Here is an 18650-nt window from a genome sequence, read left to right on the forward strand (position 1 = left end):
GGACAGACAAAAAATGGAGAGACAGTATTAATTTGTAAGGAAATACTAAGTATTTTTGTCAACAGAAAGCACTTGGGTAAACCTTTAATTATTTTCTCCGTGCCCATTTAGACAACGTTATCTATATCATTTTTACTTTCTATGTGACATTAACAATAAACAAATGTTTATCCAAATGCTTTTCTTTACCAAAATAAAAATTTGACCTAGATAAAAGATTTAGAAAAGGAAAAATATATATATTAAAAAAAAAAAACTTGGGAAGAAAAAGTTGAAACACATTTCACTATGAAGTGAAGAATTCGTTCACAGTCTTTAATAGATAGGGCGTAGGTCTATGGAAAGCATTCTTTGTCCAGGTCCACAGACATGTGTTGAAAAGAGAAAGGATTAAATTTGTATCCGGAACCAGAATAAAACTTGTTCTGGAATTCCACCCTGTAGAGAGAAAAAAAAACAGCTGTGTTAGTTAATATATGGTTATATTAATAAACACAGAGCACTTAAGTGGTCACTTTATATTGCCAGTTTAACTTCAGGGACACTTTAAAACATGAAACTGTACACAATTCCTTAAAGGCCTTGCTTACTTTCTTACACCTTGATGGAGTACTAAAGTTAGAGGAATATGAACAGAACCATTAATTCATCAGACTAACTTGAGCTGTATTGAGTGGTGTTAAAAAATAAAATAAAAAAAAAGTTATATATATATATCTTCTGTATCTGGGGGAGAACAGAGCACTTTCTCTACTTTGTTTACACAGCAATTACTTAAAGCAGGGGTGTCAAACTCAAATAGATGGAGGGCCCAAAAAGTATAACTTACACCAGGTCGAGAGCCAACAATTACATTTATTTCCCCCCCCCCCCCCCCCATTTGGAATGATCACAAAACACCTCACAATTTGCACCGCATGTTGGAGCCGTAGGTAGCCAGGCATAGGTACCCCCAGTATAGGTAGCCAGGCAGAGGTGCTCCCAGTATAGGTTAGCCAGGTATGCGTCCCCAGTATAGGGAAGCCAAGAATAGGTGCCTCCAGTATAGATAGCCAGACATAGGTGCCCCCTGTATAGGATAGCCAGGCATAGATGCCCCAGAATAGGTAGCTAGACATAGTAGGTGCCCCAGTACAGGTAGCCAGGCATAGGAGCCACAGTATAGGTAGCCAGGCACAAGTTCCCCAGTATAGGTAGCCAGGCATAGCAGGTGGCCCAGTATAGGTAGCTAGGCATAGCAGGTGGCCCAGTATAGGTTGCCAGGCACAAGTGTCCCAGTATAGGTAGCCAGGCATGGCAGGTGCCCGAGTATAGGTAACCAGGCATGGCAGGTTACCCAGTATAGGTTTCCAAGCATAGCAGGTGCCCCAGTGTAGGCAGCCAGGCAAAACAGGTGCTCCAGTATAGGTAATAGCTAGGCATAGGTGCCCACTATAGAAAGCCAGCCAGCCTGCGCCACCCGTGGGCGGCGGAAGTTCTTTAGTCTGCACACCAGCATGACCCCCACGCTGAAGAATGACACCGGAGAACAGTGTGTCCCTGTCTGATGGTGCGCGTGTACAGGAACTTCTTCTCCTGTGTTCATTGCGGGGGGTCACACTGGTGTGTAGACTAAAGAACTGCCACCGCGCCCGAGTGTGCAGCAGCCAGCGGGGATGCTAAGAGAAGGTGGGGGAAGCAGATCAGCTGCTCCGGGGAAGACGCCACCTGAATGGGTGGCTCGGTGCTGACCTCATGGTGTTGGGAGGCGGAGCAAGGAGCTAGGAATAATCACTTGTACAAGGAGGGCGGAGCAAGTCAGGAGGGGGCAGAGTCACGAGTGTGGCCGCGTGCCATGCTAATTGCCTGTTTGCGGGTCAGGGTATACAGCGCCGCGGGCCACAAACCATGTTAACTGCAGGAGGCACTGGCGGGCCAATTTGGCAAGAGTTTGACACATAGGACTTAAAATGAACGTGAAGCAAGAGGTATATAGAGGCTGGCTGCCATATTTATTTCTGGTTAAACAATACCAGTTGCCAGGCTGCCTTGCTGAACAATGTTTGAATCACACACCTAAAACAGTCAATCTTATCATAAAACTCTGACCTGCATGCTTGCTCAGGGTCTATGGCTAAAAGTATTCTAGCGAAAATCAGCAGGACTGCCACGCAACTGATATTGTTTAAAGTTACATAAATATGGCAGCCTCCGTATCGCCCTTACTTTAGACTCCCTTGTATTAAAAGCCAATCTGATAATTTGTCCTGCAACCAGCAATGCGGCCATCTATCTATATGCTGTTTTTAATGTAAAAATTATTAGACTAGGCGTGGAAAGGTGTCAGGTGGAATTGTGCACTTATACTACAAGCATTAAACATATGACAGATGCATATGGTTTTTCACCATTTACCCGCAACTACATTTATAACTGGCACACTTTAAAGGACCCTGAAGTGAGAGGAATATGAAGGCTGCCATCTTCATTCACAAAAAACAAAACATCCCAGTTGCCTAACTTCTGAACTGATGTTCTTCTACTACTCTACTAAGTCACTGGCCCAGAATGATCATGCAGATCAGATGCCTTGACTCAGGTCTGACTCCACTGTCTGCATGCTTGATGCGGGTGTGTAAAAACTAAAAAGTCAGCATGACAGCCAGGCCAGGCAACTGGCATTATTTATAAGGGAGTGAAGATGGCCCCCTCCATATAACTCTCACTTTAGGTTCTCTTAAAGCGGATCAGAGATGAAAAACTAACTAAAACATGTAACTTGTCTATATATCTTATCTAAAGTTTAGATAGTTTACTCAACAAAATCTAGCTGCAAACAGCTTCAACAGTTTATTTATTCCTGGGATACGAGGGCAGCCATGTTCTGTTTGTCACATTACACACAGGCAAGCTAATCTGCATCTCCAGCCCTAAGCCTGTGAAAACTTCACTCCCCTCTCCTCCTCCCGTCTGCCTCTGAAATCTCTGGCTAGTAACCTCCTCCTCCTCCTCCTGCCCAGACTGAGCTCCCATAAGCCCGTGCTACTAAGGCTGAGAGTGCCAAGGCTCTCTGGAGAAGCTGTGGGCGAGGCTTGTTTAGTTTATAGGGAATTAAGAGTATTAAAAAAAAATAAAATTAAAAAAATTAAAAAGAAAAGTATTTGGCTTGAGGAATGCCCTATAAACTATATGAAAGGAACACAATTATGCAATAAGTAAAAGTTTATCTCGGATCCACTTTAAGGCTCCTTTCACACTGCAACGACCATCACAACAGACAATATCAGTGAATACTAATGCGATGCAGTGATATTTCTATGGTACATTCACATCATGTGCAGTGAGCATGCTGTGCAATTACTAAGCAACATGCATGTTAACAGTGGCAGTGTATTCACAGTATGGTTGCTTCACAGATAACAGTGGCAAAAGGTGGTATTACATCTGTAAAGTGACCTATTGCCACCATTGCATTGCAATTGTATCACAATGCAACATGTACAGTGTGAAAGAAGCCTTAAAGAAAACCTGAACTGAAAATTAAAAAAGTCAAAATAAGCATACACAAGTCATACTTACCTCTCATGTAGTCTACTGCTCGGTGTCTTTCTCCTTTCCCGAATCCTGTTTGTTCACTGTGATCAAGGGAATTTTCCGTCCTCCATTTGAAAATGGCCATTACCCATAACAGCTTTCTGGTCAGCACACAGTTAAACTGTAACATCGCCCACTTGAACCATAGGGAAACATGGACATTACCTGGTACATCAGTTTTCCTCTCAGCTATAACTGACAGCAACTGATATTTTACTGACAGCAACTGATATATTTCAGATCTGACAAAATATTGTCAGAACTGGAAGGGATTATTGTCAGAAGAAAATGGTAAACTTCTGGGAGGAACTGATGACAAGGTAACTATGTAATGTTCATTTTAAGTACCTCATGTGTTTATTTTAAATATTTTTACTCAGTACAGGTTTCTCTTTAACTATTTGACATTCCTGGACGTGAAACTCACGTCCAGGAAGCCATGTGCGCTCCTGCGCGTCCACGCGGCCAATCGCGCGCGTGCACGCGCGCTCCCAGCCCGGCGGTTTGTTAGCCAGTGAATCAGTGAAATCGGGCAACGGTGCCCGATCACTGATTCCTCTCCCCGCAGAAAAAGCGACAGCTTCTCTCGGAAGCTATGCTTTTTCTGCTTCCTATGTCGCTCTAAGCGTACGTGGTACGCTTAGAGTGACGTCACTGTAAACAACTCATGGCTGCCATCTTGTGGCCAAAAAGTAAACTACATCTAAATGTTAAATAAAAATAAAAATACACATATTTACAAAAAAAAAAATACAATTTCAATCCCACCCTCCCAAAAATACCCACATAAAACGTTTAATTAAAAAAAAAACAAAAAAAACATTACAATAAAAAAAAAAAAAAAAACACAAATATTTACCTAAGGGTCTAAACTTTTTAAATATCTATGTAAAGATGAAATATTTCTTTTTTTTTTATTATTATAAGCTTGTAAATAGTGATGAATGCAAAACGGAAAAAATGCACTTTATTTCCAAATAAAATATTGTCGCCATACATTGTGATAGGGGACATAATTTAAATGGTGTAATAACCGGGACAAATGGGCATATACAATACGTGGGTTTTAATTATGGAGGCATGTATTATTTTAAAACTATAATTGCCGAAAAGTGAGAAATAATGATTTGTTTCCGTTTTTTTCTTATTCTTCCTTTTAAAATGCATTTACAGTAAAGTGGCTCTTAGTAAAATGTACCCCCCAAAGAAAGCCTAATTGGTGGCGGAAAAAACAAGATATAGATCAGTTCATTGTGATAAGTAGTAATAAAGTTATAGGCTAATGAATGGGAGGTGAACATTGTTCGGATGCATGAAGCGAAAAACGACTGAATGCGAACTGGTTAAGTTGCAAATATGTTGTCAACAGAACATAGGAAATATATTATAGTTTAGACCGAACAGTATAATGGATGTAAGTTATACCTGAACCAACTTACCAGTGTAAACGGATTGCATGTAGAAGGCAGACAGTCCCTCCATTACTAGAAGGATGAAAACGGTCAATGCAGCAAAGGCAGCCATAGCTGGTACCAGAAAAAATGCACCAACACTGGTGGGGTTCACTTTGAGTCCCAACCTCATCACCATCGTCCACAAGACTTCAGATAGCTCTAAAGAAAGGTAATTCATATGAATAAAGTGTAATCTAATCAGTGTTACAAAATCAAAGAAGCAGTTGGGATGGTTAGTGTACTGGTTAAGGGCACCGCTTCTGACATAGAAGACAAGGGTTTGAAATCTTGGCTCTTCCTATTCAGTAACTCAGTACCTAGTCTGTGGGAGAGACTCCCTAACACTGCTACTGCCTACTAAGCACACCCCTAGTGCCTGCCCTCCCTAACACTGCTACTGTCTTCTGTGCGTTCCCCTAGTGCCTCCTCTCCCTAACATGGCTACTGCCTACTGAGCGCACCCCTTAGTGCCTCCTCTCCCTAACACTGCTACTGCCTTCTGAGCGCACCTCTACTGCCTGCCCTCCCTAACACTGCTACTGCCTTCTGAGCGCACCCCTTGTGCCTTCTCTCCCTAATGTTGCTAATGCCTATTGAGCGCACCCCTAATGCCTGCCCTCCCTAACACTGCCACTGCCTACTGAGCGCACCCCTAGTGCCTGCCCTCCCTAACACTGCTACTGCCTTCTGAGCACTCCCCTAGTGCCTTCTCTCCCTAATGTTGCTACTGCCTACTGAGCGCACCGCTAGTGCCTGCCCTCCCCAACACGGCTACTGCCTTCTGATTCCCCCGCTAGTTCCTTCCTTCCCTAACACAGCTACTGCCTACCGAGTACGCCCCTAGTGGCTGCAGCTTTCAAGCACTTTGAGTCCGACAGGAGAAACAGGTTATATAAATGTTGGAATTACTATTGGAATTAAAAGCAAAGAGCAGGCCTACTGCCGACTGGTTCAACACTGCCCTGTAATCTTCACGTTTTCCTAGTTTTCCATAGTGTTTGTTTTCTTATTTGGTGGCTAATCAGGATTATGCTGCATTATATATTTCAAGCAACTGGACTCTTGTGGATGTATATTAGCCTGCATAAACTATAAACCTTCTATTACTGGAATAACCTAAGTTTGTCCTAATGCAGCGTATAGTGGGAGTGGTTTATGATACTTCTCCATCCATCCATGTAACTATACTTTGTAATGGTTGTTATATTAGTTATTACAATTATTAAAATTAACTGCGACATTACATAGGAGGTCTTTGATATAATTATTAGTTGTAATAAGTGTATATCCTATATAGAAATATTTTTGAGGGTAATGAGAAATACTTCTATATTAAGGCCCAGTTCACACTTGCATTAAAAAAAACAGTCCATTTGAGAACTGGAATGGATCCTAATGGATCCAATGTTAACTGTTCACATTGGTCTGTTAGAACGGATCCGCTCCACACGATCCGCTGAATAGACCCCCAATTGGGTTTTACAGCAATTTTCCGAACCGCTGAGCCCAGCGGAACAGTTATGGAAGCTGAAACACTATATTGGGGGCAATGAGAAAAAGAACGTTTCTTCACACTAGTGAAGAAACATACCGTTCTATCCAACAAAATTCACTTTGCTGATTGGGGTCGGGGGGGGGGGGGGGGGGGGGGGATATGGGGAAACGGAATAGAAGCAGCTGAAGGCAAACGGATCCGATCAATTGGTAATCAGAACCGGTTTCACAGATCAGTTTGCCACTTAACACAAGAGTGAACCGGGCTTCATACATAATTCTAAGATGTTTCAACATTGTAATGCTTATATTATCCACTAGATGGAAGCAATGCATTAATTGTGGAATACTGTAGTAAAATACCGCACATTCCTGATTTAAAACTTCTTGCATAGATCATATAGGTTGATCATATAGGGGTCCCCAACTTTTTTCTTCCCGGGGACCGCTATCCAGACAAAAAAAAACTTTTTCGGGGGGTGGGGTGCACCCTGGTATAGGGAGTATAGTCGCCCCAGTATAGGGAGTATAGTTTCCTCCAGTAAAGCTAGTATAGTTTCCCCAGTTACCTAGTGGCGGCCGCTTTCTTTTTTATTTACCGCCGGTCGGCCCCTCTCCTCCGTCGTCTTCTCTTACAGCAGCGTGTCCTGCGGCTGCTGTTAAGAGGCAGGAAGCAAGAGAGCAGTTCCCCATGGTAACGGCAATATACATCGCCACCACAGGAAGCCGCTCTCCTGCTCCCTGCCTCTTCACAGCAGCCGCAGGACGTGCTGCTGTGAGAGAAGAAGACAGAGGAGAGGGGCCGACTGGCTGTATATGAAATATGAAGCGGCTGCCAGGTAAGCTAACATGAGGGACGGCCGTGGGGGTGAGGGGGGGAGCAAGAGGCTGTGGATCGGCAGAAAAAAAACCCATGGACCGGCAGTGGGCCACGAACTCGGGGTTGGGGACCCTGGGTTAAATGACATAAGGGTATGTTGTGGATGTTGTGGATGAATCTGAAGTGGGAGGAATATGGCGGTGAACATACTGCAAAGTTCCCGTTCTCTGGAACTCAGACAACTGGAAGTCTCAACTAACCGGCATGTCCGAGTATGGGGAGAAAGCTGCTTGCGGGCTATAAAATACTAACAGAGCCTTCAGCGCTGTCTTATAACCTTCCTGTAACTCCGTGCTCAGATGCAGGAAAGCCGCTAGGAGCTGTCCCACCTGTCAGAAAAATATTCTAGGGAGACTGAATTTGCATATCCAAGCTGAGAAGAATGGGAGAATCTCCCATTAAGTTACCACAAATTCTTACAATCTATGGAGCTGTTCAATTATTTGTTTAACAAAACAATGATTTCAAAGGTTGTTAACTGTCACACATTTCAGAAAGAAAAAAAAAATTACCTGCATGTGCCAAGCTTAATGCCCAAAGTCGTAGATAGGATGCTGTATTAGAAATACACCCCAGGCAATATTCTATGGTGTGAATGGCCTGATGAATGCACACTTCAGTTATGTCAAACTGCAAAGCAGAAGGGAGATTATCTATTAAAAATAAAGACTACCCAGGCAGCTCATGGTTACCCAGAGCCACTAGGAAAGTATACAGGGCTAAAGGTAACCAAAATTCACTCTGTACAAAAGCAAAGCTAAATGTAGTGTTGCCTTCTTAAAACACATCTTTTGTAAAAGGAAATAACTATTTTTACTGATCATCTCTGAAGCGAAATGGGTATATGCTTCTAACTCCATATTTCACAGATTTACCTTGGTTGCTTTTTTTATTTTTATTTTTATTTTTTTTCCCTTCCCTTTAAGCCGAATGCAAAAGGGTTGCTATTAAGGTGGCCACTAACGATCCAATCTCCAGCGAAAAATCATTTGAGCGATCAGTGAAATCGTTCACTACACCATCAACGGACCAATATTTGCTTCCTATCTATCACAACCAACAAGAAAATCCAAATTTTGGTTTGACAAAAATCCAATCGGACGACTGTTTTTTATAATAGTTTGTAACTGATTGTGTCCATCAACGGAGAATATTTACAACCAATCCAATCAGAATTTCTGATCGTTCAAACAATTTTTCGCTAGAAATTGGACCATTAGTGGCTACCTTTAGAATATCTAAGTGAAATTGTATCCGTTAAGTTTTAACAACCTTAATTTGAAAAAATAAATAAATTCTATAACATCTACTGCACTTATATCACAATAAGATTTGTGCATTACAAGTTATTATAAGAAGGCATTATTGTTGGCAATATCATATTATTACCAGATATGAAAATTATTCAACAATGACTCCGGCTTTATAGGGTCTAGGTCAGCCTTTCTCAACCTTTTTACCCTGGAGGGACCCTGCAAAAAAAATGTTGGATCTCAAGGAACCCCTGCATTTATTTTTTCAGGAGGCATGGACTTTAACCACTTTGCATCCAGACCTTTTTTCCCACTTATTGACCAGAGCAGTTTGACAGTTTAGCTATGTCCTTATTTAATCAGAAATAACTTTATCCCTACTTAGGACACAGAAATGAAATATTTTTTTTCAAGACAAACTAGGCTTTCATTGTATGCCATTTTTTTCCCTCGAACAATTTTGAGAGAAAATTTATTTTTAAACTGGTATTGGTAAAATTGAGAAATGGTTTTTCTATTTTATTTCTTTGTTTTCCCATTAAAATTTTTAGAGAATGTTAATGGGAAAACAAAGAAAAAAAATAGAAAAACCATTTCTCAGTTTTACCAATTCCAGTTTAAAAATAAAAAGTGCTACTGTAGATAAAAAATACAAATTTTGTTTGGCTATTCTTACTGCTTATCACAAAACTTCGATTATGTTGTGGTCACAATTTATGGTGAAGATATTTGATTCTGAAATAATGCTACAGAGTGTAGTTTTCACTATGAAATGAGAAAATAAAAGTATTTTTAATAGTAAAAATCTATCTCATTAGCTCAGAGAACATGTATTCCCATTCACCAATTAGTGCTGCATCAGATAGTGCCAGAAATGTGCACAGGAGCAAGCCCAATCCTGCACAGCACTGCTTCTGTAAAAGTCAGTAAATCTACTGACTTGTGGCTTAGATGAAGTCACAGAGGACGTATATCTACTGATTTGTGGATAAAGTGGTTAAAAGTAGGAGTGGCTGTGTATTTCACTACCACCTATTACACTGGCACTTATTATACTGTCTTTTTTTCTAGGGCTTTTTATTATAATGTGCTCATTATTATTCTGACCCTCAATTTAGTGCTTCTTTTTACAGTATCCCCTATTATAATGTGCTCTATCATACTTCCCTCATGATGGGAGAAAATGCCAAGGAACCCCAGCAGAGTGTTCAAGGGAACCTTGGTTGAGAAATTCTGGTCTAGGTGGTTATTTGACTATCAGGTGTCTGCTGCTAAAAATTCCACAATCTGCTGTAGGTCTTCAATAGTCTCATATGCAATACTATACATTTATTACTATGTTTTACCCGCCTCCTACCTGCACTTGCCATTTATATAAAGAAGACAGTCATTGTCGGAAATATCATATCCTGACTAATAAAAGATTATGCAACAATAGCAGCTCCGTTTTAGACTCCAGGTTGTTTGGCTAACAAATAACATTTTAAGAATATTGGACAAAACAAAGAAATAAAATGCACAAAATAATACACAAAATAAAACTCCTTAACGACTGCAACTAAGAATCCATCTTTGTGGTGCAAACACTGTCCTTGGTACAGTCACAAAATCATGCTTTAGCTTTACAACAGAAGGCCAGGATCCAAAAGAGACCCCTTTCCCTACTGGCAGATTTCAGTTGACTTCACCCCGTTTGCTCACCTCGTGTCCTTAATGTGTTTCTGCTGCACAGAGCAAGATTGTTGCTGAGGAGGAGGAATAATCACCTTCACTAAGCTCAAAACCAGAAAAAATAACAAAAAATATTCACGGCTCTGGCAAAAAGGCTGAACTATGCATGTGGCCTTCTCTACTGATAAAATCTGAACGAAGGGGTTTCCTTTGTTTGTTTTTTAAATCAACAGTGGATTATCATTAAAATATCAGTTCAAAGGGACCCTGACCTCGTTCATAAAAAAAAAAACTGGACTTACCTGGGGCTTCCTCCAGCCCAGCGTAGGCCGTGAGGTCCTCGGCATCCTCCTGGCACCCTCCGCGGTCTCACTGGCAGCTCTGGTAATGCGTGACATCGGGTAAATTCGCACGTGTTCGCCCCCACAGCGCACCTGTTGTATCTTCACGCCGGCCGCTATAAGAGTCCTGCGTGTGCGCTGTTCAGTCTTTAGAAAATCATGCAGGACTCTTACGGCGACTGGCAGGATGACGCGACGGGTACACATGGGGGTGAGCATGTCACGACTTCACCCAAAGTCAGCGCATTACCGCAACCGCCAGCGGGACTGCAGAGAGGGCCCAGAGGATGTCGGGGGAGCTTGCAGGCTACGGTGGCCTGGAGGAAGACCCAGGCAAGTTCAATTTTATTTTTTATCAACTAGCTCAGGGTCCCTTTAACTCTCAAAAGCTGCAGAGTACAATGCAGGCACATTGAATGAACATAAAATGTGATTGTAGTCAAGCTTAAAGTCCTACTATTTATAATGACAGTTATTACCCATAAAACATTAGCGAGCTTGCCTATTGCAACCAATATTGCTCCTGGTCTTCTCCCTTGTAAACTAGTTTGATAGGTTTCTACAGGTATCCAACATAAGAGTAACGGATAGTTCTGTGCTCCAATTTTCCATAAAATCTCTGAGCAGCTGAAATGATGCACTCTCCGGTCACTTACCTAGCCCTCTGCAATAAACATTTGATTTGGAACCCTGGTGATATAGTGGTATCCTTTAAGGAAGTATTCTGCTGCAGAACTGTACCAATTTTTTTTTTTTTATGGCTGGCTTTATCAAAGGCATCAGGATCAATTAGACTTAAAGTTAGAGATAGGTTAGCCAAGCTCTTCTTACCTTTTCCTTTTCTATGTCTCTTGGGACCTCATGCACTGTATGGATGTCCCCTTCCTCCAGGTCATTTGCCCGTAGCAGTGACAGCTCTTCCTCACTTCCTCGGCGGACTAAAGTGTATCCTTTCTGCAGATTACAGGAGAGAACAGCAAACAACCAAATTGAGCCTTGGAATGCAGTTACTATACATTTCAAAAAGTAAGGAACAGTACACAAAAAGGCAAGCTTCAGCAGTTAAAATCCCATCAGTGTACTAAAGTGTATACTGTACACAAGTAAAATAGACATCACTTATAGAATTGCAGGTATACCAAGCAAATAAAGTTCTTAACATTCATGTTCATAAATAATATACAAAATACAGAAGTCATCAGCACTCAAGCCCTGTCAGTCGTCAATATATGCTGCAGAAAAAATCATTTCTACAAGAAAAAGAACAAGTCTACAATATGATGCACGTGAGAAACCACATGGAAGCATCCCTGTAAATCTGAGGAACAGACACATTCCAGGAGTCAAGTAGCCAATGCACCACCTTAAAATTACAGCTGAAAGTGAAGTTTCAAGTTTTTCTGTTTGATGGAAATGGCATTGGCTCCTAAAAAGGTGTATGTGTCACAGATACGGCCTCACTCAGCAAGTGCTGAGATACCAAGAACATGTAAAGCTTTACGTGTAACCCTGTAAAGGTACTGTATGTATATCCTTGGCTAGAAATCAAGATATGTAGGCCCAACATGTGTATGTGCAGAAGACCCCAATTGACGTGACAACCAGTTACCGAGGCTGATTGCGGCTGAACGGCAGACCGTGGGAGGACAGCGAAGGACTCAGACGTGTTTATGGGGCTGGACGAAGCCCCGGGTATCAATTCTTGTGACTGTTTGATCCCTGGTTTACTTTAATGCCCAGGGATGTGCGGCAGGAAATCTGGAGAGATACAGCTAAATGTTCAGTAAATATATAGAGCATTGGAATCAGCGATACAATACAATGTGTATTGGTTTCCAGCTACAGTAATGCAGGGAGCCCACTTGTCTGCACATTTTCCTGCACACTATTTAAGTTTGCATGTCGGAAAACATACTTTTTTTTCCACAGAAGCGAATGTAATGGACAGGGAAAATGCACAGTGCTGAACTGCTGTCAGTTTTTTTCTGCATGTGAAAAAGTGTGAACAATCCCACTGATTAACATGGGTTCTCAGTTTAAATGTTTTCTTGAGCAGACAAAATGCATGAAAACAGATAAGTGTGCTTCCTGCCAAAGATTGCCATAATAGTGACAGATGTTTTAGGGGATGCAGTGGGCTAGGACACATAAAAGATCTCATCATTTTTCAATCACAACAAGGATCCCTAGATTGCTCTGTTGTGAACGTACAGCACATCACCTTACTAAAAGCAAGTATGTCTGGGCACACACTACTCTAATCCAGTGCCACTTCCCTATGGGGTTCCACAGGGTTCTGTACTATCACCATTACTCTTTGCAGTCTACATGCTCCCACTGGGCAAAATAATCCAGAACTATGGCCTAGGATACCATTGTTATGCAGATGACACACAACTGTATCTGTCCTTCAAGCCTGGCACCCAAGACCCATCAGCATCCATAAATGCGTGTCTAGTGGATTTACAAAATTGGATGAACGCCAGCTGGCTGAGGCTGAACTCTGACAAAACAGAGGTGTTGGTGGTAGGTGGTCCACACATGATGGATAAAGTTCAAAACGCTCACCACCTCAAACTAGCAATTGGGGGAGATACTGTACAGTATAAAGACTCTGTGCGAAACCTTGGGGTGATCCTGGATGGAAATCTAAAACTCAAACAGCAGATATCAGCTGTCGTCAAGTCTTCCTTCTTCCATCTAAGAAATACAGCGAAAATCAAACACCTTATCCCAGCTGAAGACCTACCTGCCCTAGTTCATGCATTTGTATCCTCCCGCCTAGACTACTGCAACGCCCTGTTCATCGGATCTTCAGAAAAGGTTCTGCGCCCCTTACAGCTAGTACAGAATGCTGCAGCCAGACTCCTAGCCAATGCCCCCCGCAGCTCACACATCACCCCAGTACTGCAAACTCTTCACTGGTTACCAGTAAAATGGAGAATCAATTTTAAGATCTGCCTGCTGACATTCAAGGCTCTACACCACATGGGATCCAAATACATAGCGGATCTATTGGAACTTTATGCCCCTCCACGCACCCTCCGCTCTGCCAACAAGATGAAGCTGATTATTCCCAGGATACACTTAACATTTGGTGCTCGGGCCTTTTCCTACGCAGCCCCTACTCTATGGAACTCACTTCCACAATCAGTATGAGAGGCTCCCTCTCTGGACAGCTTTAAAAAAAGGCTAAAAACTCACCTCTTTTCCCGAGCCTTTGAGACTGCATAATGCAGGGTCACAGCGCTTTGAGTCCCCAGGGAGAAAAGCGCTATATAAATATTATTGTTATTGTTATAAAAGACTACAATAAAGTAGTTGGACTTCTTGTCCCACTTGATCCACTTGTCTTGATCCCACTTTTAGACATAAATAGAACTTTTTCCAATAATTTTTTTTCTCCTTTTTCGTTCTTAATGAGAAGATTAATTGTTTCCTTACGGAGTTCTCCAGTGCAAATTACAACAAGTGTTGAACCCATTAAAACAAGTGGGTTGATTCGCTATAACAAATAACGTGCCTTATCAGAGTCAGCGTGCCTTATCAGAGCCTGCGTGCCTTATCAGAGTCTGCGTGCCTTATCAGAGTCAGCGTGCCTTAGAATAGCATAGCTAATTGCCAATGACGAGAGCTCCACTCGTCCTGTCCTGAGCCCCTGCGGGTCCAATAACTTTAGGGTAGGTGCACACATAACATGAAAGGCTGCGTTTTATGTCACGTGTAAATTGTATTTTGGGTGCATTTTTGCGGCATTTGCGTTTAACCGCAGATGCGGTTTTCAAGCATTTTGTGTGCGTTTTAATGCATTTGTGGTTCGCAATATGTGTTTTATGTAAATTGATAGGAAGACAACAGGAAGCAGAAATACATCACAAAACAATTTTTTATTTTGTGATGCATGAAAAATGCATATCATTGCGTTTCCATTGACTTTCATTATGCACGCATACAAAAAGCATATGGGTTTTTTCCATGCGGCCCATAGACTTCCATTAGCGGCAAAAACGCAGCGTTTTACGCAACGCTTGCGTTTCTGCTATGTGTGCACCTAGCCATAAAGGACATTATCCCCAAACTTCAAGTTTCCTGTCAAGTGACAGGCAGCCTATTGGGCCAATCAAAGTGCGGGGATAATGTCCGTATAAGTGATTGTACCCGCAGGGGCTCAGGGCAGGACGAGTGAAGCTCTCGTCATTGCCAATTAGCAGGCATAAGTTCATAGCACTTGCCATGCCACTCTGATAAGGCATGCTAACTCTGGTAAGGTATTCTAACTCTGATAAGGCATGTTAACTCTCTGAATGGCAAAAGACAGACTGGGTTCCTAAACTCCCTTTTTCCTCTCTTTGCTAGACTCATCCTGCACTACCATTCTCCTCATCTGAAAGGACCCTGAACTAAGAAGGATATGGAGGCTGCCATCTTTATTTCCTTTAAACCAGTGCAAATTGCCTGGCAGCCTTGCTGATCTCTTTGGCTGCAGTAGTGTCTGAATCACATACCTGAAACAAACATGTGGCTAACCCAGTCAGACTCGAGTCTGACCTGATCTGCATGCTTGATCTGGGTCTATGACTAAACATATTAGAGACAGAGGATCAGCAGGACAGCCAGGAGACAACTGATATTGTTTAAAGCGGTACTGTCACCATAAAAATCAATTTTCAACAGCAACTGGTCTGAGTGTATTAAGAGATAAAGATGCTAATCTTGCATTCAAAACTTGCAAAACTTTTTCTGCTGTTATAGTTTGGAGTTATCACATACTTTAGGAGCACTGGCCCTAGTGCCAAACAGTTGAATGCTGGGAGTTTTTTTTATCTATAATATATTCCTCTTCCATTTATTTCCCTGCCTTGCTGCTTATCAGGAACACCCTCTGATCACTTGTGTTTACAGGCAAGGCTGAGGTGTCTCAGTGATTGGACGTGTAAATAAAAAAAATAAAAAAAGTCAGTGCAGTAGTTAGTATACACCACAGTGGGAGTGCCTGAAGACTCTGGGAGGAGGGCAGCTAACGAATACACAATAAGCAAGAGAAGGGAAGGGGGGAAAACAAGAGTCAGGAAGGATATGATGTCAGCATTAGCTTGGCAAGATGGCCACTGCCTAGAATAGGATTTTCTGCTTTTCCTTTGTAAAATTCACAGGAATCATTATGTGGATAGCACAATACATCTGTTATGTAAGTAGAGTAGTATTTATCTACTTATAGGGCTGGTGCACACCAAAACCCGCTAGCAGATCCGCAAAATGCTAGCAGATTTTTAAACGCTTTTTTTTATTTTTATGAGGCGTTTTGCTAGCGTTTTGCGGATTGCTGCTGCGGTTTTCAGTATAGTAGATTTCATATATTGTTACAGTAAAGCTGTTACTGAACAGCTTCTGTAACAAAAACGCCTGCAAAACCGCTCTGAAGTGCCGTTTTTCAGAGCGGTTTGCGTTTTTCCTATACTTAACATTGAGGCAGAAACGCATCCGAAATCCAAAAAATGCCTCACCCAGGCATTTTTCGTTTCTGCAAAACGCCTGCCGCTCTGGTGTGCACCACCCCATTGAGATACATTGACCAAGCAGATCCGCAGCCGCAAGCGGATCTGAAAACGCCCAAAAAGCCGCTCGGTGTGCACCAGCCCATATATGTGTTTTTTATTTCTAGGTTAGCATGGGTATCACTTGTTCTTTAAAGAGACTCTGTAACACCAAAAAACTCCCCTGGGGGGTACTCACCTCGGGTGGGGGAAGCCTCCGGATCCTAATGAGGCTTCCAACGCCGTCCTCTGTCCCACGGGGGTCTCGCTGCAGCCCTCCAAACAGCCGGCGACAGAGCCGACTGTCAGTTCAATATTTACCTCTGCAGGCTATAGCGGGGGCGCTGTGGCGACTTTCGGCACGGAAATAGACGGAAATACCCGATCTCCGTCGGGTCCGCTCTACTGCACAGGCGCCGGAAACTTGCGCCTGCGCAGTAGAGCAGAACCGACGGCGATCGGGTATTTCCGCCTACTTCGGCGCCGACAGCCATCAGAGCGCCTGCGCAGGAGCCAGGAAGGTAAATATTGCGTCACGGCTGTACGGAGGGCTACAGCGAGACCCCCGAGGGACGCAGGACGGCGTGGGAAGCCTCATTAGGATCCTGAGGCTTCCCCCACCCGAGGTGAGTACCCCCCAGGGGCCGTTTTGTCGTTACAGTTCCTCTTTAAGAAGAAATAAATAGGTCAGCCTCCATCCTTTAGAAATCAGTGTCCTTTAATTACAACAAATAACTGAGTAATCCCAGTTTTCACTACAATTAGGCCTGGAACCAACTACATGTTGCAAATGGAAATCGCTGGCATTTTGTAATTAGCATTTTGTAAGCAATTACATGACCGTTTTCTGGCGATTTTGGTAGTAATTTTGAAGTGTAAGCTTTTCCAGTTATTGTGATTAGTGATTTTAATTCTGATTGGTTGTTTCAAACTTTTTTTTTTTTTTTAAAGTTTACAGTAATTCAAAAATCACACACAAATCACTATGTGTAGTGACTCATTAGCAATTTGCCAGCGCTTATATAGATGTTACATTGGAGCGCAAACACCTCAAAAATGCTGCATGTCCTGTGTAAGCCATTTCCCTAATCCCAATCGCTCCTGTGGAAACTGTCCCATCCATTTACATTGGCAGAGCATTTTGGGAAAATCGCTAGCCATTTAAAGCGATCCCTAAACGCTCAAAAAAACGCTGTAGTGGGTTCCTACCCTTAATGAGATTTGGTGAGTTTCTTCAGGCAAGCATGGGAAATCCAACCTAAACTGGCCTTCTGTGGACTGACAGACAGCCTATAAACTGTATGAGGCTCCCTGCACACTGCAAATCCGTTTTGCAATTCTGATTCCGTTTCCGATTTGCAATTCCGATTTTCCCTGAATGCAATCAACAGAAAAACGGAGGAAAAAACGCAGCATGCAGTAACTATTAAAAATCGGAATCAGATGTAAAAACCAATTAGAAATCGGAATTGCATGCAGTGTGCAGGAAGCCTGAGGGCCTTTTTCCACTAGCCTGCGATTTGCTTCTGATCGCAAATCGCAAGGTACATTAAACTAATGGAAACTGCAGCAGCAATTTCCATTAGTGCGATCCGATTGCGATGCGATTTTGGTCAAAGCGCAATCGTCGTCCTGCCGCGTTTTGTATGCGATTGAGCTGGACTATAATGAATATAGTAGCTCAATCGCAATTGCAATCGCATGGTGGAAATTGAAACGCGATTGCGATCGCATTTCATAGTGGAAAAGAGCCCTGAGGCTGACTGTACGATGAACAGTGACAATAGTTCGCACCACTTAACTAAATAAGCGAATAGCAGGAGATACGGTTTAATGCTCAAATGGGATGCTTACATTTAAAAGCTGACTTTAAATTATGATGATATCGGTTGGGATATTTGGTGTTATTTTTGACTTCAATAAAAACTTAAAAGATAAAAAAAAAAAAATACATTTTACAATACTAATAAAACTAATGATTATGAAATTAGCAAAACAGACTAAAAGGAATAACAAAATGCTTGAACTAGTCTTCATTAAAGGGATACAAAACAAAACCAGGAGCTAAAGACATGCCACCTACCCTATAATTCCCAAAAGTCTGTCCTCCATGGTGTTGCCAGTACAGGTACAGAGGTTTCCCCAAGAGCAGCACAGGTATACAGAGGAACACAATAACCACCAGAAGTATTTGGAAAATAAACTAGACAAAGAAAGAACAAACACCATCAAAACTGGCCATCATCACCACTGTACACAGTACCACCATTCCTTGTGAAATGTCGTTTCAATCAAAAACAGTACAAAGGTAATTAGAATGTGCAATCAAAATAATGAAAAAGATTTAGGGCTGTTTTATAATACACATGATTTTGCTGCATTCTCAAATGACATGCAAATTGCAAGGACATCAGCAAAATAATGAGAATTGTAGGGTCATGCTGTAATTT

At 42.1% G+C, this 18650-nt stretch overlaps 1 protein-coding gene across 1 annotated transcript in view; it reads right to left on the reverse strand.

The window, feature by feature from the left end:
• Window positions 1–301: 301 nt before the first annotated feature.
• ATP6V0A2 (ATPase H+ transporting V0 subunit a2) overlaps window positions 302–18650 on the reverse strand; it is a 68661-nt gene continuing 50312 nt past the window's right edge. The window contains 6 exon segments of the mRNA XM_068244116.1: window positions 302–438; window positions 5013–5034; window positions 5037–5186; window positions 7914–8031; window positions 11498–11620; window positions 18284–18403. Of these exon segments, the coding sequence (XP_068100217.1) occupies window positions 336–438; window positions 5013–5034; window positions 5037–5186; window positions 7914–8031; window positions 11498–11620; window positions 18284–18403 (636 nt within the window). The 3' untranslated portion in view covers window positions 302–335.

Source organism: Hyperolius riggenbachi, chromosome 1, assembly GCF_040937935.1.
Source record: "Hyperolius riggenbachi isolate aHypRig1 chromosome 1, aHypRig1.pri, whole genome shotgun sequence".
Lineage (NCBI taxonomy): Eukaryota > Metazoa > Chordata > Amphibia > Anura > Hyperoliidae > Hyperolius > Hyperolius riggenbachi.